The 20,984-nt window shown below is 44.2% G+C and overlaps 1 protein-coding gene across 4 annotated transcripts in view; it reads right to left on the bottom strand.

The window, feature by feature from the left end:
* Positions 1–20,984, bottom strand: part of LRRC20 (leucine rich repeat containing 20) — a 203,602-nt gene that overhangs the window by 154,506 nt on the left and 28,112 nt on the right. For 3 of the 4 annotated variants that reach the window (XM_075072648.1, XM_075072647.1, XM_075072646.1), the window contains exon 3: positions 3,848–3,997. The exons of the other annotated variant lie outside the window; for it this stretch is intronic. In XM_075072648.1, the coding sequence (XP_074928749.1) occupies positions 3,848–3,997 (150 nt within the window). The remainder of the gene's footprint in view (positions 1–3,847; positions 3,998–20,984) is intronic. 4 annotated transcript variants of the gene reach the window in all.

Genomic DNA, 20,984 nt, shown 5'->3' with positions numbered 1-20,984 from the left:
TCAACTTCCCGGCACAGGTGATTGTGGAGAGCATCCTCCCAGCCGCGGCACTCCACTTCGTGCCGCAGGTGAGTGCGGGACAGGGCTGGGGCTGGGGAAAGGAAAGTGGAGCAGGCTGGGGCTGTGTCACTCCGCTTCCCACCACAGGTGAGTGGACAGGTCAGAGCAATCAGGGGGATTGGGTAGGGGTTGGGGTCCTGGAGATGATTAGGGTTAGGGGTCTCTGGAGGGGGCGGTCCGGAAACAAGGAACAGGGAGACCAAAGCAAGTTCGATATAATGCGGTCTCATCTATAACGCGGTGAGATTTTTTTTTTTTGTCTCCCAAGGACAGCATTATATCGGGGTAGAGGTGTATCTTACTATGGATGGAAGAGGGAAATGCTATAGATCAGGGGTAGGTAACCTATGGCTTGCGTGCCAAAGGCGGCACATGAGCTGATTTTCAGTGGTACTCAGACTGCCCGGGTCCTGGCCACTAGTCCGGGGGGCTCTGCATTTTAATTTAATTTTAAATAAAGCTTCTTAAACATTTTAAAAGCCTTCTTTACTTTACATACAAAAGTTTAGTTATATATTATAGACTTATAGAAAGAGACCTTCTAAAAACGTTAAAATGTATTACTGGCACGCGAAACCTTAAATTAGAGAGAATAAATGAAGACTCGGCGCACCACTGCTGAAAGGTTGCCAACCCCTGCTATAGATGTTTAGATGGATGAGTTCTGAGAGCAGAAACTTCTTTGATAGCATTTTTTCCTTGTCTAATTATTATTTCACACACTTGTTTATAAAGGAACCTAGACATGACTCACACTTTTTGTACTGGGTTATTCTGGATACTTGCATTAAAAATAAAAGTAATGCTTTAAAAAAAAAATCAGCCGTAATGGTAATAACAAAAATAGGCTAACACACATTTTTCTAGGAGTGCAAAAATGACATGTGATAAGTTTTGATGATCAACATTAGGCCATCTCTGTCAACAGTAAAGCAGCTCCCCTTCCCCCCATCCCCTCTCTAAGTTGTACTTGCTTATGTTCACTAGATGTTACTGGCAAAAAAGCTTCTTGCAGGTCAGTAAGACTACATTCCAGTAACTACAAACCATTATTATCCCAGCTATCCAGTCACTGCTAGGATATCACCATTGACTATTGGCATAGAGCCTGGGCCTTTTCAGTTAGGGTGTACTATTGGTTTGGAAAGGAAGAGTAATCACAGATACTCAGGGGAAATGTTCATTAGGAACATGGAAGAGGGACAGCAATGGGTACACTGTTATAGTAAGTGCCCCTTTCTGCAATATAGATAGAGGCTCAGGAAGGATAAAGAGAGCTGCACTTGCAGGGTTTAAAGGAAACCTTGAAATCATGGTAGGTGGAAGGGAGAAGTGATGCACTGACAGTGACATTTCATTCATAGTCACCTGACCACAGTTATATAGTTAAGTCAAAATATGTATCTGTGAAAAATGATACATTCTCAGATTATAAAACAAGACTTCCTTCCAGAGTTATATGGGCACCGGAATGTGAAGAAAAAGATGTAGGAACCCTAATCACCCTCCCTGTACATAAGAACATAAAGATGCCCATACTGGCTCAGACTAATGGTCCACGTATTCTGACAGTGCCAGAGGCTTCAGAGGAAATGAACAGAATACAGCAATTATTGAGTTATCCATCCTGTCACTGAGTCCCAGCTCCTGTACACACTCACGGCTAGTTACCCAGGGGTGCAACAAGGTAAGGTTAGCTTCCATGTTACTAAGCTTCCACAGCAAGTAACAGTGCTGTATATAGACACAAACCATATTTAAAATTAATCATACTATGACCTGGTTACAAGCGTAAAAGACATAGTGCAGATGAACCCAAAAGGCTGGCTGCAAAAAGACAACTGGGTATACAAAGAGATGAGAGACTATGGTGTGACCACGACATCAAACTAGTAAATGATAAGTTTGGAACATAGTAAGGAAGCAGCTGCTGCCCCCAAAAACTACAATAGGGAAACTCAAAGTCTGAGAAATGAAACCTGGTCATAAGTGGCTCAGACATGCACAGGGGGAAGAACTTTCATCCTTTACAACAAGGAGACTTCTGTTAGGACCCAATTGAAAGTGCACTCTGCCACTGAATTCTATGGGTTTGGATAAGGATTTTTACCTATATACCTCAAAAAAAAAAAGAAAGATTCTGCTCTCATTTCACATAAAGTGGCAAAGCCTCAAAAAATAGAGTTTCTTCAGTTGCCAAAAATAAATGGTAGAAAGTGATGACAAAAATGTCCATTCTTTCAAGAGAAGGAAGCAGTTTTTGAACATAGTGTCTTGTTGCTGAAACAGTTATGTATTGTATGATAATTGTGTTAAGAAAAATATTTCTAGCTACTGCACTGGTTGTTATTGTGTGAATTTCTCATCCTAGATTTTAAATAGATATTAGTAACTTGTCACCTCAAAAAACTTAATTGAATTTGAGCAGACTGACATAAGCTTGGTAAGTGCAGGTTGGCAACATATAAGCTTTCCACACAGCTCTGCCAATGGACCTCAGTCTTGACCTGTAACATCCCCTACTATTCAAGTCCTGTGACACCATATAGCGCTGCCAATTCACCTCACTATTGATACATAGCATCTGTAATCTTATACACAGGCACATTGTCAAGATTCAACACCGGATTCTAATCTCCCTTACAGAAGTGCAGATCAGGAGTTACACCATTTACATCAGTGAGTTATACGACTGTAATACTCATTTAAGGGAGCCAGACCTTAATACCACGTCTCACATTTGGGATTGCTGGGAGCCAAGTTTATTTTGTGAAAGAACAGATCCCAACATACTATATGGAGATAATACAGTATGGAGAATGAAATAGTGAGAAATATTGTGTTCCGTTTAGCCCGAGCTTGAAACAGAATCTACATCACCATTATTCAGCGCACCAATCACAGAGACAATTGCAGACCTATGTGTCAAAAACACTGTGCTGCAGGCATCTACCAAGAAACACGTTGTCATAAACAGATGGTTAAGGGTTAATGTCTCTTTTACCTGTAAAGGGTTAAGAAGCTCAGTAAACCTGGCTGACACCTGACCAGAGGGACCAATAGGGGGACAAGATACTTTCAAATCTTGGTGGAGGGAAGTCTTTGTTTGTGCTTTTTGTTTGTTGTTTACTCTCGGGACTGAGAGGGACGGGACATCATTCCAGGCTCTCCCAATCCTTCTGACTCAGTCTTTCATGTTTCAAAATTGTAAGTAATAGCCAGGGAAGGCGGATTAGTCTTATGTTTGTTTTCTCAATTTGTAAAGGTTTCTTTTTGCTGGAAGGATTTTTACCTCTGTTTGCTGTAACTTTCAATCTAAGGCTGGGGGAGTCCCTCTGATCTATATGAAACCGAGTACCCTGTAAAGCATTTTCCATCCTGATTTTACAGAGATAATTTCTACCTTTTCTTTCTTTAATTAAAAGCTTTCTTTTTAAGAACCTGATTGATTTTTCCTTGTTTTAAGATCCAAGAGATTGGGTCTGAACTAACCAGGGACTGGTGGGGGGAAAAGGAGGGGGATGGTTAATTCCTCTTTGTTTTAAGAGCCAAGGAGTTTGGATCTGGGTTCCCCAGGGAAGTTTTTGGGGGAACAGAAAAAGTGTGCCAGACCCTAAATTCTGGCTGGTGGCAGCATACCAGACCTAAGCTAGTAATTAAGCTTAGAAGTGTTCATGCAGGTCCCCACTTTTTGTACTCTAAAGTTCAAAGTGGGGAAAAAAACCTTGACACAGGTCTATCCCTGTCTCTCCATTTTTTGTGGTTACTGCCGGAGACTCACTCCTACCTCTCATCTGGCTGAAGGTGGTGATGAATTTGCTGGTCACAGACTTGAGTTCATTATTGGCCAGAGTTATGAGATGTATCCCTTCGGTGATATTCCTCATGACTTTGTAAATGCCAATAGGGAACATCATCAACTTGCAGTCAGCCAAATCTGTAGTGAAACAAAGAAAAAAGGACACACAAACATGCAGAGCAGGATAGTGTGCACAGAATGCTTCAAGCTACTACCATGTTCATACGTTTTATTCTATCCATAAGAATTGGAGAACCTCATAAGAAGAGACAGACAAATTGTCAAGCTTCTTACGTTACTGGTGCAGTATCAGTATGCATTTAACGAGACATTCCTTATTAAGAGGAGCTCGAGACTGTGCAAGAGGATTATTACAGCCTAAAGTTACCCAGAGATATGAGCGTATATTAGTTTTTGCTTTGTGGATGCAATTTCTCCACCCCATCAACTTTTTCACAGCAAGGAGAGTGACAATTCGTCTGAGGGCCTTTTCCTCACCCAAAACCCTAGATTGTGCTCCTGCTATAATGATTCCCATGGCATATTACAGTGATCTAAAATTGCTGGGATGGAAGAACACCCAACCATTCCCCCTCCTACCCATGAAATGGCCCTCAATTCCTGAATAGAGCCTCAGCCTCCAAGGGCTGGCACCAAGGCATTACACCGGGGGCATATGTGGCTGCTTTGTGGCTTCATGGCACCAGCACAAAGCGACTCCAGGGGAGCCATGACTTAGGCCAGAGTGGTGAGATGGAGCAGGTACATGGGAGATTCATGCAGCACACACACAAGCTTTACAATCAGCTTCTGGTACAAAGTACATGTGGCTGGTCTGAAAGCTCTGCAGCTTACAATGCGCCTTTTAACAACTTATATGTGGTCAGGCAGATAGGAGCAAGGGGAGTGATGGCTGCTGAGAGACAGGAGCCCAGTCCCCTTACATGAAGGGGCAAGATCCACTCCTACTGGCACAGGAAAGTGCCAGCAAGGATGGCTGCACCACAGGAGGAGAGGGCATTCACCCCTGGGCAGGGCAGGTTATTTTTTACCCAGGATGTCTATAGGAACCCTACCTGTAGAGGCTGCAATGTGTATGCAATGAATTAGACACTCCTCAGCCATCCTGCCCATGCTCCTCCTTGACCAACACCACATACTTTTCGGCTTGCACTGGCTGCCTGCAGGAGGAGGCAGTCTTGCTGCTCCATGGTACAGCTGTAGCCTCCCACTGGTACCACCCATTTAAACTGGCAGAAGCGTAAACTAGAAGCAATGATTTATATTTCTGCTGTTAAAACTGATCTGGCTAGCCACTAGTCTTTGCTGTCAGTCAGTTTGTTGTTTTGGATTGCTCCTCACAGACAGGGGAACATGCCCCCCTGCTACTCTTAGCAAGGATCATTAATTTCTCCTTGGCCACTGTATGTGGGCAAAGCCGGGACCCCAGACCGGTAGCAGGGTGAGCGGGTCCGACCGCCAAGATCCCAGCTGGCAGGAGCTGGCAGATGGAACCCCTGAGTGGCAGTGGGTTGAGCTGCTTAGCCCACTGTCGGTCTGGGGTCCCAGCCACCAGCCCCACACAGCCTGCTGCTGGTCTGGGGTTCTGGCTGCTGGACCCTTGCCAGCCGGAGTCCAAGGTGCTGGTTTAGGTGAACAGAACCCCAGACCGACAGCGGGGTGAGCGGGGTCTCCAAGGATCACAATGGGCATTTCGACGTCCCCTACTGCGATCTTCCGGTCTGGGAAAAAAGTCCCGGTCTGCATCTTCCTGAACAGGCCAGTGTTCCAAAAGATGCATGCATCATGCACCTTTCCGGGCCAGCCTGTGTTAATGTCAATAAAACACCTCATGTGGGATCCAAGCGCCTGGAGAAATCATAGAAAATACCGTTCTGATTTCCATCTTCGACGGTAGCTTGATCTAGGTGGGTGGTGCCCTAATGTTCGTTCCCGAGACGTAGAAGCCGGGACGTTTATGTTGTACGCGCCAGAGGAACAATCGAGCCAATCAGAGATCGAGAACGCCCTCGCATATGTTCAGAGACAATGATAGGGCTACTAAGGGACAGAGGTGCGTGAGACCCAATGGGTTGGATTTTTCGACAGAGAGCCGCCGGTGGAGTCCATGATGGGTGCGATAAGGCACGGTTGATGATCGTTGCGGCGATACCGAAATTCGAAAACGGAATACATACTATGACGACGCTAGGATGCGTGTCGTGGAGCATCCTGACTACATATCTTGCAGCGGTTATCTAGCAAAGTACTTGAGGCATGTCAAGAGCCGGTGTAGGATGCCCAGGGTATGCATGTAATGTGGCAGCTAGCACGGATCGGTAATTACGTGTGACGCAAAAAGTGAGCACTATATTAATGGCGACGCGATTGACACTTATATATTTCTGGCGTGAAGGCCTAGTGAACGCTGCTATATTGAGGACACAGTATGCATATCTGCATAAGTTGCCGTGAAGTTAATACAGCCACTGGCCTCCATCGTCAACTTTCATGAAATGTGAGTCCACCGAACTCCCAGTCTTTTCCAGACCAGAGGGGCGGTTCCACGGGGTGCTTGGAGGCATTTCCGGTGAATGGCCAACAAGCAAATTTCTTGCATCAACGCGTCAGGCAACTCGGGCTATCAATCATTGGGACTCTCATCACTTTGGGGATTTAAGGAACAGCTCACGGCCAAACGTGATGTCTGGCAAGACTCAAGTTGCATACTCCTGAGCAGTTGGAGCTCATTTCCCACAGGAAATCCGTGGCTGATCGAAACCGGTTAGCCAGTCAAGATGGCGGCCAAACGTGGATGGAAAAACAGTGACTGCTGGGATTGAAGCAATGCATCCAGGGCGTTGGACAGGAAGCAGAATGACCCGCCCCCTCCGCCCCCTTCCCACAACCCACGGCGCCAAAATGGGACAAGGTCCTCTGTGGGATAGCTGCCCATAATGCACCACTCCCAACACCGCTGCAAATGTGGCCACACTGCAACGCTGGTAGCTGTCAGTGTGGCCACACTCCAGCTCTTTCCCTACACAGGTATACGAAGACAGCTGTAATTCCCAGCGCTGCACACTTGCAAGTGTAGCCAAGCCCATATATAGTACTCAATCTGCTATTGTACACAGGTATGTTTAGCAGAAAAAAAGCATAGTATGCAAGAAGCACCGCTGGTTTTGATTAACTTGAATTCTTATAATCACTTTGAGGTTAATCCCAAGTGAAAAACAAACAAACAATCTGCCTCAGTTTACAGTGTAAACACGCAGTGATTAATGACCTGATTAAACTCCCCATTCATCACATACTCCATGTTGTCTCTACAATCATAATCCCACACTTCTAATTCATATTGATTTTTAAACATGCAGATAAACACTTATCCATCTTTTTTTCTTTGTCTCTATCCCTCCCATCTTACCAATGCTAAGGAAAGTGTATAAGTGTCAGAAAATGGGAAATCCTTTATTCTAGAAGCTCCCCTCCTCCCCAGAACGATGGGCCTTTAATTGTGCCAGAAGGCTTTACATAAGCCAGATTCAAAGGGCATGTCTATTCTGAAACAGGGACTATGTATAAATAGCCCCTCTTTGATGCAACAGTCCATTCCCCATATAGATTCAGAATCACCTTTGCTGACTTTAGTGACAACACTGCACGGCTTTTCCTAGGGAGCCATCACAGATAGGAAACCATGAGTTCCTGCTTCATGGACATAACTCAAAACTAGATTCCCACTGCAGAGCTACCTGTGGAGCTCAATTGCATTCCAGTTCCCATATATGGGATAACTAAAGATGTAAGAGGCTTGCACAGGTGAAACTGAGCGTAGGCTTTCACCTGCAGAGTCTTCATCACGGACGATACATGAGCTAGAGCTGGGGTTTTCACAACAAATTTTTGGTGGCCTCAGAGTGCGGCCACCAACTTTTGCTGGTGGCCACTATGACAGTGTTTCCTAAAATACTTAATTAACTTTAGAAAGACAAATACCGGTAAATATGCACATATACATGTCCAAATCATAGTAATTTATTTATGTAGAGGTTATAAAGGAATTCAGGAAAGTTGGCTGTTTCTCAGAAGGGACAATATTAAAAGCACAATTTCAAATTCCCCCGAAACAAAGGAAAGATAGGAAGAACAGTAGAAGCCAATATGGCTCCATCAGGAGTTCTTTAATGACCTGAAAATAAAAAAGGAATCCTACCAAAGGTGGAACATGGACAAATTGCTAAGGAGGAGTACAAAAGAATAACACAGCCATGTAGGGACAAAATCAAAATGGTAAAGGCACAAAATGATTAGCAAGGGACATAAAAAGACAACAAGAAGTTCTTTAAATACATTAGGAGCAAGAGACAGACAAAGAAAAGTGCAGGTCCTCTACTTCACTGTGGAAGGAGAGCTAAAAACTGATGACATCAAGAAGGCTGAGGAGCTTAATTCCTATTTTGCTTCAGGCTTCACTAAAAGAAGTTAATGGTGACCAGATACTCAACACACTTAATTAACAAGGGGGAAGAGACACAAAAGGGAAAGAACAGGTAAAAGAATATTAAGCTAAGTTAAATGTACTGTATTCAAGTCAGCAGGGCTGATGAAATTCGTCCTAAGGTACTTCAGGAACTAGCTGAAGCAATCTCAAAACCATTAGCAATTATCTTTGAGAACTCCTGGAGGACAGGCAAGGTCCTAGCAGTGTGGAGAATGGCAAACACAGGGCAAGTATACACTAGAAACTTATTGCGGTAGTACATGTCCACACTACCCTCGTTCTGTCCGTGGTATGTGTCCTCACCAGGGGCCCTTCCTCCGACTTAAGGTGGGGGGTGGGGGAGCCGTGAAATTTGCAAGAGTAACAGCCAACAGCTGATAAGTAAAAACAGCATCTACACAGACACTGCATCGCTCTAATTACTCTGACATAAGACCTATGCCTCTTGTGGAGGTGGAGTTATGTCAGCGTAGTAGGGCACTTACATCAGTCGGAGCAAGGCTGTAGCATGTACACTGACATAATTAGGTCGATAGAAGGTGCCTTATGTCGATGAAGGCACGGTAACTAGGACTATGTCTATACTACCGTGGTAAGTCAATCTACGCTATGCAACTCCAGCTACGTGAATAATGTAGCTGGAGTCAACGTATCTTAGGTCGAGTTACTGCAGGGTCTATATCATGGGGAGGGAGGTCGACAAGAGAAACTCCTGTCGACTTACCTTACTCTTTTCATCAGGCACAGAGTACAGGGGTCGACTGGAGAGCAATCTGCTGTTAATTTGGCGGGTCTTCATTAGACCCACTAAATCGACCGCCAGTGGATTGATCTCAGAGTGTCGATCCTGGCTGTAGTGTAGACATAGCCTACCTTTAAGAAGGGGAACAAAGAGGACCCAGGGAATTATAGACCAGTTAGCCTAACATTGATACCTCAGAAGATGCTGGAACAAATTATTAAACAATTAATTTGTAAGAACCTAGAGGATAATACAGTTATAATGAAGAGAGTATGTATTTGTCAAGAACAAATCATGCCAAATCAACCTAATTTCCTTCTTTGACAGAGTTGCTGGCCTAATGGACGTGGGGAAAACAGTAGATGTGATACATCTTGATTTAATAAGCCTTTTGACACAGTCCCCCATGAAATTCTCATAAGCAAACTAGCGAAATGCGGTATCAATTAAATTACTATAAGGTGTATAAAGTGGGAGCACAACTGTTTTGAGAGACCATACTCAAACAGTACTTGTCAATGGCTTGCTGACAAACTGGGAAGGCGCATGCAGTGGAGTCCCGCAGGGGTTAGTCCGGGGTCCAGTAGTATTCAATATTTTCATTAACAACTTTGATAACGTAGTGGAGAAGATGCTTACAAAATTTGCAGATGACACACGGCTTGGGGGAAGCAGAAGTTGCAAGCATTTTGGAGGACAGAGTTAGAATTCAAAATGACCACGACAAATTGGAGAATTGGTCTGCAATCAACAAAATTAAATTAAACAAAACAAGTGCAAGGTACTTCACTTAGGAAGAAAAAAATGGACTATACAAAATGGGGAATTATTGGCTAGTTGGTAGTTCCGCTGAAAAGGATCTAGGCAGGGGTTATAATGGATCACAAATTGAATATGGGTCAACAATGTAACAGTTGGGAAAAAGGCTAACATCATTCTGGGGTGTATTAACAGGAGTATCTTATGTAAGACATGGGAGGTAACTGTTCTCTCCTTTGCACTGGTGAGGCCTCAGCCAGAGTACTGTGTCCAATTCTGGCCAATACACTTTAGGAAAGATGTGGACAAATTGGAGCAAGTCCAGAGAAGAGCAACAAAAATGTTAAAAAGTTTTAGAAAACCTGACCTGAGGAAAGATTAAAATAAACTGGGCACGTTAGTCTTCAGAAAAGACGACTGAGGGGGGAACCTGATAACAGGCTTCAAATATGCTAAGAGCTGTTATAAAGATGAGGTAATTAATTGTTCTCCATATTTAGTGAAGGTAGGATGAGAAGTAATGGGCTTACTGTGCAGCAAGAGAGATTTAGATTAGACATTAGAAGGGTTAAAAGTCCCACTGAGATACACAGGTAAGAAAGTAAGTGGGCACCTAGCCAAAAGAGCCAATGGGAAGGCTAGAACTTTTTAAAATTGAAATGATTCCCCTTTTGTCTGTCTGTTATTCTCGGGGAGAAGCAAACAGTGCAACTATGTTGTAAGAAGCTTGGGGCCAGGTATGAAAAACCATTGGTATCATACCTAGAAACTACTTATTTGAAACCCCAGATATGTAAGTAGATCAGGAAACGTCTACGAAGATGCAGTCAGGTTTATCTCCTTTTATTTCTTTATGGCTCGTGGACTCCTCTATGCTAACCCCAAATGCTTTTGTTTTGCTTATAACCTTTAAGATAGCGCTCAAGAATGTTATTCTTGATGCTTAATCCTTGTAAGTGTTTTTTCAACTCTAGCAATAGCCTGAGTTTCCAAATGTATTTTCTTTCTTTTCGTTTTTAATAAAATTTACCTTTTTTAAGAACAGGATTGGATTTTTGTGACTTAAGAGGTTTGTGCACATGTTGTTTAATTAGCTGTTGCCACCAGCTAATTAAACCTTCGTTTTTCTTCTCAACTCCTCCACGGAGAGGAGGATGAAAGGGCTAGAGGGTACCCCACAGGAAGGAATTCCCAAGTGTGCCTTCCTGGGCTCTCAAACGGGTTTTGCACTTGGGTGGTGGCAGCACCTACCAATCCAAGGTCAGAGAAAAGCTGTAACCTTGGAAGTTTAATACAAGCCTGGAGTGGCCAGTATTAACTTTTAGAAACCTTATGAGCCCCCACCTTCTGCACTCAGTGCCAGAGTGGGGAATCAGCTTTGACAGGGTGCATTGACTGACAAGGTATGTTTGGCTTCTTAAATTTGTTCCTATGCTCCCCTTACCTGTCCTCTAAAGGGCTAGGCCCACACTGGAGTGATTACCAATCAAGAGCACATGAGTCTTGAGCTCCCTGAGGGTTCACTCCTCTTAGGAGAGTATAGTAAGCTCTCCCCTGAGCAGCCAACTGTATTGGTCAGTGCAAAAGGAGGGGAAGGGACACAGCTATAGCCCCATCTCCTTCCTGTCTCATTTGGGATGTCTGGGAATTAATCTGCAGACTATGAATTATGCAGTGTAGCAGTACCACCTATCCAGGCTGGCTTCAAGCCGGCCACTGCCTCAGTTTCTCCTCACTCTGTTTGAATCTTCTAACCTATCAGTCTGGTTTGGTTGCTGCAGAGAGTTCACCCTCCAGGTAAGTCACAAAGAAAAAGTCCATCTCTTTTAGGGTATCCAAGTCCAAAACAATCTTCCACGCATAGTCTAAAGCTAGACACAGCCCCTTCTTCCTGAGGGTCTATCTGTATGACTTCCTAATAAACTTCAGACCATTCTCTGGGCTTCACTTTCAACCCTCCAGCTCTCATGGACTCCTCTGAGTCTCTCTCTGTTCTCTACTGACCACTAATGCTCAGGACTTCCTAGTTGGAGTCTGCCTTCTTCCTCTTCTGGCTCTCTGGGCTTATTTCATCTCCAACCCCGAAGGCCTAATTTAGTCTCGACCTACTTGCCATGTGACTTTTCTCATTTTATGCACATGGTGAGGTTAGCTAAATGTGTCACAGGTAGGGCTGGCCCCATGTCCCTTTAGAGGGCCAGTGTCCGTGACACATTTAGCAATACTTGAATAACAAATTTAAGCAACGGGCAGCAACTCATGAGCAGATGTGAATGTTACTGGCTGCCAGTTATTCACCCAGTTCTGATGATTATGTTCTGCTTATATTCCTTCCATCATATGTTCGTGCTGGGGGCGGTGCTAATGATAATAAAATAATTTTTTCATTCTGATTTTTTGAGGCACAGTATGAAATGCTTTACTAGAGCTCAGATTATCATATCCACTGCATTCTCCTGATAAATCCGGGTGCAGTGCCATCTCAAAATTACTTCTCTAGTCATAATATTTACACAGTATCAGAAGAGTCTCATATCCAATGCTGAACGTGGAAAATGAAATGATTGTAACTTATTATGGACAAAGTACTTGATTCTCTGCCAATCTGTCCCCCCTCTTGAAAAATAAATCTCTTCTTTACTATTTCCCTCTGTCTATTTATGCCCAGATCCTCTTTCTGCGTTTCCTCATATTTTATGCCATTTTAAGAAGTTCCTTGCCTCCCCATTGTGCCCCATTGTGAGGCATTTCACTGTTTTGTTAGGTTCTATGTGAGGAAGATTGTGCCACTTCTTCTACGATAAGATCTTCACACATGGATCCTCCTCAGTTTCCCTTTAGGATCCCAGATCAATATGTAGAGAGCAGTAACACCACAGGGCTGAGCTGAGGGAGTTTACTCTTCAATGAGTAAAGTGCAAAGGGAAACTGAGGAGGATGTTAATTTCCCTTTTCAGCACTTAGTTTGGACAGCAACCTCAACTGAGCTGGGGTCTCCAACATGAGCGTAAACAATAAAGTAAAATGAATCTTGGGTGACATGCACTCCTATGCAGAAGGTCTGTGCACATTTATGTCCTCAAAACAGTTCTTACATGGAATTAGAGTGGGACTTCAGTGACACACAGGCTTTATCCTGGCCCTCTGCTTAGGGATGAATGTTAACTCTTTGTGCAAATAATTCTTGTTTATTTCACTTTGCTTCCAGGCTCACAGAAGAAGATGAGCTGTGGGGAGCTAGAAAGACATCAGTACATCATAGGAACCCCATTTTGATGCTGATCCAGTCCCCACTAAAGTCAACGGGGGGTGGGGAGGAAGAGAGAGAGAGAGAGAGAGACTGCTTGACTTCAATAGGAGTCTGATCCAGCCTTTGACTCTAATTCTTATCAACTCTTATGAGTCAATTACTTTTACCATCCTACCTCCTAAATATTCTGTCTCTCTTTTGGGATCTTGACCCCACAATATAAGATATTTCTGTCTACAATGGAGTCCATAGTTTCTATGAATTATCGTACTTCATATGATCTCAGTGTGATTCCACTATAAACTATTCAGAGTTTCACACAAAAATCTGAGCATCCAATTAGCTCTTAAGCATATATTTTTCCACTCATCATATTCTTTTGTGTTTTTAAGAGTAAGAAGATCAATACTGCATTAAATTGTGGTCACAGTCCATTATTTTATAGGACAGCTCCAAATTATTTTTATGAACAACAACAACGTGTATCTTTCAGCTGACACTTCAGTTAAACAATCCAGTATTCCTGTGATGGGAAAGACTGCCCATCAAGAAATTAAATTCAATATAGATTAGTATTAATAAGAAATAGGGAATTATAGAAAAATATAATTACCTATGACTGGAACTTTTTAAAAAAAAAAAAGATGTCTCTTTCCCTCAAGTATCAGTTGCCAAGGCAACAAGGAGGGAAAGTAGTCTCGTGATTACAGCAGGGTACGGGAATTAAGAAGATCTGGGTTCAATTTCCAACTCTGCTACAGTCTTCCTTGCATAAATCTTAACATTTCCATGTTTCAATTTCCTCATGTGATAAAATTATTTACCTACCTCACAGGGGTGCAGTGAACATATAAGCGAGTTTATTTGTTAGCTGCTCAGATACTACTGTGACAGGAGACGCACACACTCCCGAAGTACCTACACAGCATGATAGCGTGCACATGGACTTTATTTAACAAAGGTGTATGCAGAGGAAAGCTAACATATAAGCAAGACCAAAAGAGCTTTAAAAGAACACATGAAGAGACAGAGGATGGGAACACATACTGTTTAATAAGCAAAGACAGAGTTCAACTCAAAGTAGAACAACACTGGGACAGACATGCGATGGATATAGGGGGTGAAGATGGGGATATAACTGGGGAATTTGGACAAACCTGAGTCTTCAATTACACCCTAGAGTTATCTCATCTGGCTGTGCTCATAGACTCATAGGTGAGAAGGGACCAATATGATCATCTAGTCTGACCTCCTGCACAAAGCAGGCCACAGAACCCTACCCATCCACTTCTATAAAAACCCCAAGCAGAGAATCCACCAGCAAGTGACCCATGCCCCACGCTGCAGGGGAAGGCGAAAAAACCTCCAGAGCCTTAGACAATCTGCCCTGGAGGAAAATCTGTTCCCGACCCCAGAATATGGCGGATCCGCTAACCTGAGCATGTGGCAAGGCTCCCAGCCAGTGCAGTCATGAAGAATTCTCTGCAGTACTCCCAATCCATGCCACTTCCATCGCAAGACCATTGAGCAGACTATCTACTAATAAAGTCCAAGAACAATTGCAAAATTAAACTATCCTATCATGATTATCCCTTCCATAAACTTATTAAGCTAGGTCTTTAAAGCCAGATTTGTCTTTGGCCCCCACGTACGCCCCTCGGTGAAGGCAATGTTCCAACCTTCACTCCTCTTTAATGGTTGAAACCGTTCGTCTAATTTCAAGTCTGAACGTCCTAGGTGTCCAGTTTGTGTTACAGGAGATGTGCTATTTTCTGTAGTTCATTTTGATTTAATATGGTTCTCTTTGATTTCAGTATTTTTTTCTTATTGAAGGCACTTGTTGTTTAGTATAATCACTGTTGTCATTTATGCAGAGACATCGACAAAACTCTGTCAGAAGGGGAGGGGGGGCTTAAGAGTGGTACGTGACCTGGGAGTCTTGCTCAGAGCCATAGGGTAAACGGACTGCCCCAGAAAATACTGCCATGCCAAGCAGATGTAGGTCTTGGAAAAAACTTCCTGTTGGACAAGTTAGTATAGAAGTTTATAGAAGTCTGGTGTACGCGTAATTGTCCTACGAGCCCTACTGGTGTATTATTAAATTGCATAGGATTCTTTCCGACAGGCTGGTGAGCACAAGACGTTGACCAAGAATCGTGACCGAAATTGAAATCTTAATAATTCGATGGAGACAAGATTATGTCACAATATACAAATTCATCGTGCTCATTATCAGGGCGCTGCTCAAAGCCCATTGAAAGCAATGAAGTCTTTACATTGATTTGGTGGCGTTTGATCAGGCCCATAGGTTGCATCTATACACTACTTGTCGCGTCACTCCCATGCTGCAGTTTCTCAATATAAAAGTGTGTGTTCAGCAGCATCTCAGATAATTTACATTTACTGTCTACCCTTAGCGGTTGTACGGGTCCGAAATTTCTAAAATAGGACCAGAACAGGTTCCTTTTAGCTAGAAATACACATGAGCATTCTGTCCTTATTTTCTATGATTTTGCATCAGATGAATATCAAAGCAACGATGTTTATTCTTACTTCCAAGCAATCTGTATGTAGACAACAACATTAAGCTATAGAAGTGATAAAGAAGGAATAACTGACAGGATAACGAGAGAAACAACAGCAAGGTCTAATTTATAACAGCACGTTTGGGAGACCATACAATAACAGAAGTGATGATAGCGTGCATTCAAATCAGCTTTCAATTCCTCTTCATCTTTTTCCACTGTCATGTGGGTGGGGGGGTTATGGAATAGGTGCCTTCTCAAATACCCTAGTTTTAGCCATTGTTCAGAATGAACTGCACCCACCTACTGGATTTCGTATCCAAACTGAAATCAAGTCAATTTACAGGTTTGATTGATAACACCAATTTTCTGACTTGTCTTTTATTTTTTTTTAAATTAATTTAACATGTTACAGTATGTTCACAAGTGTAAGGGCCAGTCTCAGTGTAGGTCTAAATCTCTTTCGGTCTCAGTCGTAGTAGGTCCTCAAGAAAGATCCATGCCCAAATTGCCAATCATTGCCAGGTACTGGTGGCTCTCTTCCTGCAAATCTCCTGTATGGGAATTAATTTGTAAGATAAATTTGGGTTAACAAGTAAACTCCAAAGGAAAACAAAAAAAAAAGGATGTCTCACTTATGTTTGCCTTCTTTCTGATGTATAAAGAAAGCCTGAAAGGTATTTTAGTTTGGTTGGTTAAAAAGTTTTGTTCCCACAATGCTTTGGTTCATTTAACGGTGGGAAGTGAGTCTAATATAGTCTAGACCGTTTATAGTGATTGGAGAACGTAGTTAAATTGTGATATCACAAGAGGAAAAAGAACATGACAAGTGGTATCTAAGAAGTGAAGGATTGACCTGCAATTTTGTTTTTGTTTTAAAAATACACACTATTTACTGCAGTGAGCTGATTAGATTTGGAGAAAGACCTCATTGAGCCATGAGAAAAAAATCAGTAGGAGTAAGTGTTGTGGGGTCAGATCTGATGTTCTTTATAAATTTGTGTAAGGTTGTAAGTGGTAATAGTGGTGTGTGATATTTAAACAGCTAGGACCTAATATTTGTTAAATCTCCCATGTAGATGTATATATTTTTGAGGCCAGAAATGACGACTTTACCATCCAAGTCTGTCTCGAAGTTTACCCAACAATTCTCCTGTTAGCCCTAATTTCTGTCTGAGCTGTAGTATCGTTTAGAAGATTCTATACCAATCTTGATTAAATGACCAAGCCCATCAAGTACAGAGATATGAACTAACCATCCCTTTGTGAGATTTCCAGTGATTACTACTCATGGAAAATGTATGCTCATGTTGAACTGAATTGTATCAAGCTTAGAGGTCAGACATGTTTATCGTGGTTACCTTGTGTTCTTAAATTAGAGAGCCTCCTACTAAGGTAATCAGAGGGAGCCGTGTGTGTCTGGATCTGCAAAGCAGCAGAGAATCCTGTGTGGCACTTATAGTACTAACAGATGTTTTGGAGCTGGTTTCCTGGGCGGTGAATACCCATGACAATGCTCGTCATTAAGTGTTATTTACTTACAGCTATGGAGCAGCAGAGATCCTGTGGCACCTGTATAGACTAACAGATGTTTTGAGATGAGCTTTCGTGGTGATCCATGAATGATCTCATGAAGTGGTTATTTACTTACAGTAGGGAGCAGCGCAGGTCCTGTGGCACCTAGTGATAGACCTACAGATGTTTTGGGCATGAGCTTTCATGGTGATACCATGACATGCATCTTCATCGAAGTGCTGGTATTTAACTTACAGTGGAGCAGCCGAGAATGCAGTGCACCTGAAGGACTAACAGATGGTTTTGGAGCATACTTCAGGAATACCCATGACATGACTCTATGAAGTGGGTATTATAACTTACGTAGGAGCAGCAGAGATGCATGTGGCACCGTTATAGATAAAAATGTGTTTGCGAGATGACTTGCGTGGGTAATACCCATGAACATGCAGTCTGATGAATGGGTATTCCCACGAAAGCTCATTGCTCAAACGGTCGTTTAGTCGATAGGTGCCACAGATTTTTCTTGCTGCCCTACTTAAGTAATCTATTACCCTGTAGGTACTTTTTGAATTGATCAAGTGTCACCTTAACTTCTCTTGGATAAACTAAATAATGGAGCGTTTCACACGTCACATCTTCACTAGGCCGGAAGGCTCACCATGTGAAACATATTGGTCTAGGAATCTCAGGAACCTCCTTCCTGCTTCTAGAAAGCTTCCTTGTGCTGTCTTTCGTTTTCCTGAAATGCCGTCTAGTGCGTTTGTCTCTTTCACTCCTCTGATTGCTGGTCGTGTGCCGCAGTATAGGGGCTCTAACACTCAGCCTAAGGGGACAAATAAGAGGCCTGGTAGCAGGGCCTGAGTAGGAAATATCGGGGTCTTTTAGGGGCCCTAAACTGGCTTCCATTATTCAGTACTGCGTGTGTCTCTCAATGGGTCTAGAGAAGCAGCAGAAACAGAAACGCTCCCTGAGGAGCTGGTTGTTAATCAGTCCAGGCTCCTGGGCGTGCTAGAGAGGCTTTCCTCTTCCTCCTCTCTCTCCATGCGCTCCTGTTATTTCCGTTGTTCCCTCCCCCTTTTCCTCTGCTGAACCTGTATGTCTCGTTGTGCCCTTCTTCCTCCGCACAAGCACTCACTTCTATGCATCTAGAGCAGAGAGAACCATAGTGCACCAGCAGCAGACAATTTCGTACACCTGGGTCTGTACGTGGCACCCCGCCTCCCCAGTCTGGACTGAGATCCGCCGCTCATGTTCGCCTCATGGTAGGCCAGCCCTGCTGGAACAAGCTTAGGGAAAACGGGTGAGCGTGTGCTGAACCTGTGTCCTTATGGAATACATGTAAGGGGGGCTCTGATTAAGGGACCTGAGCGTCCGACACTCTCCTTAGTGAGGTTACTCACCACCAGAAATGCCACCTTATATGGCGAGAGAACCGCAGAGAGCACGTCAAGATGGTCAATATTGGTGGGCCGTTACTGTCTGGAAAGGGACTGAGTACGGTCCAAGCCGGTAAGGGCTGTCGCAACTTGGGGTTAGTTGGGAGACTTTAAGGAACAGTGCCAGTTGGTTCCGCGAAGAACTGAGTTACCTCCGTGGCCTGGATGTAAGGTGGATGGCAGCACGTGGATCCGTTATTGATGACATGACAAAGTGGTTGCTTAAAGAGTGGAAGTTCCAGTTATAAATGGCACCGAGTGGTCCGCCGACTGATGGTTCTCCAGTCTGGTCAGAGTAGCAATTTGTCCACTTAGCAAAGTACGTCGCCCTGTCTGGGACTAAGAGAACTTGCCTTGGACTTGATCAAGCAGGACAGCCTCCACCGCATTCAGCCATGAGCTTCGCACACCTGTGAGTGGGCCATCGAGGTTCGGCGTTGCGGAGGCACACATGACCTGCAGTATTAGGTCCATGGTGTACAAGTGGTAGGGGACGGAGTTGGCCACAGACTATTTCCAAGGAGCGATGTGAACTCAGTGCTGACTAGCCAGGTCAGATTATCAATATCACTAGGGCCGGTCCTGTGGATCTTGAGGAGCACCCGTTGGCCTAAGGGACCAGCGAAACACCGCGTAAAGGAGCTGCCTCTCCATAGACAGTAGGAATGCATCTGCGTAAATGGCAACCTGGCTGTGATTCAGAAGAAGAGCCAGAATAGCTGACACTCCCTGTTCCGTGTGTATGGCAAAACAGATCTATTGGAGAAGCCCCAGGTTGAGATTGAGTCAATTGTCCAGCCAGGAAGGCCACTCGGTCGGCCGTGAAAAGAAGCTGAGATGTCGCGAGGTCTTATCCTATCCTGGAAGTATGATGTGAGCTGTGTATCGGTGCTGTGACTTCCATCGTGGAGTATGCTCGGCTTCCTGGCACGAGGGAAAAAAGGCTGTGACACCTCGTTTGTTGCTATAAAAACACTGTGCCATGGTTTTGTCCATGAGAGTGATATACATCTCCGTGAATTATGGGCAGTGAACCTGGCCGCCAGCAGACTTGCTTCTCAGTTCCAATATTGAGTTGCAGAGCAGGTCTGCCGTGAGACCAGAGCCTGTGTCCTGAGGTCTCCCCAAGTGTGCCCCATTCCCGATTGATGCCATGTGATCATATGAGCGGGATGGCTGGGTTGTTGAAGGGATCAGGCATAAACTACCTGTGGGAGCGAACCACCACAGGAGGAAGTCTAGTATTGACAAGCGGGTCACCAGTGCTGTGTCCAAGGCATCGCAGTGCTGGTCGATTTATGACTTCGCCATGACTGGAGTGGGGCAAAGCCTGGTCTGGCATGCGTACTCATAGGTTCCAAGCGGCAATATGCCCAAAGTTTCAAGCCAGTTCCTTGCTGTAGTAGTGGGGAACTGTCTGAGGCCCCATATGATGTCACCCAGTGACCAACATCTGGCTTCGGCCCTGCTGAGTTGAGTCTACACTTGCCCTTAATAAATTGCTATCCTCTGCATGGAATCAGCGTCTAATTTTGCCTCATTTCGGAGGAGACCTCGTTCGACTACATCCTCTTAGGAAGCTGACTTGCTACTTCACTTGAGATTGGAGAAAGTGACGCTTCGATCAGCAGACGACGATCCCGGTACCGAACACCTGTACCTCTGCTTGTAGCCAGGAACGCTGTGATGACTACCATACATTGTGAACACTCAAGGTCTGCTGCACGCAAATGGAGACAGTACTGATAGTGGCTGTGTTTCACCACAACCTAGGAGTCTTCTGTGGATGGAATTATTGCTATGTGGAAGACACGTCCTTTCAATTGAGCCGTATACCGTCTCCTATCCAATGAAGGGATAATGGAGGGCCAAAGAGGGACCATTGCGAACTGAGTTTCCTTATTAATGTGTTGTGGATTCTCAAGGGTCCGATGGGCTTGAGCCTCCTGTGTTTCGTATTAGGAGCAAAGGGGCAAAGCTATCGAATCCGGCAATTCCTAGAGGAACCTCTCTCCATGCCCCTACTCGGAGGGGAGTGCACTTCCTGTATGGAATTCTCGGTGGAGGGGTCTGAAGAGGGACGGGGAAGGGGCGGTGAAGGAAGGGAGGGCAAGATTGGAGTGAATTATCCCCTCTTACCATGTGGCACCCCAACGGTCGAGAGCGATACGGGATCATGCTGATGAAGAAGATAGGACGAAAAGGTAGGGATAGTCAGTTGTAGTATGTGGTGCATCCCGCAAGCACCTTCAAAGGCGTGTTGGGCCGGGCAGTGCTCTGGGAGGCCAAGCCCTGATGAGGGGGGCTGCTGCTTCTACATGTGCTCCCTTTTCCTCCTAGAGAGCATCCTGGCGGTTCTGCAGTTGGTAGAACTGGAGGGAGAGGCGT

This window comes from Chelonoidis abingdonii, chromosome 15 (assembly GCF_003597395.2).
Source record: "Chelonoidis abingdonii isolate Lonesome George chromosome 15, CheloAbing_2.0, whole genome shotgun sequence".
Lineage (NCBI taxonomy): Eukaryota > Metazoa > Chordata > Testudines > Testudinidae > Chelonoidis > Chelonoidis abingdonii.
Note: the sequence above shows the minus strand (reverse complement) of the source record. Positions and strands in the feature narration are given on the sequence as shown.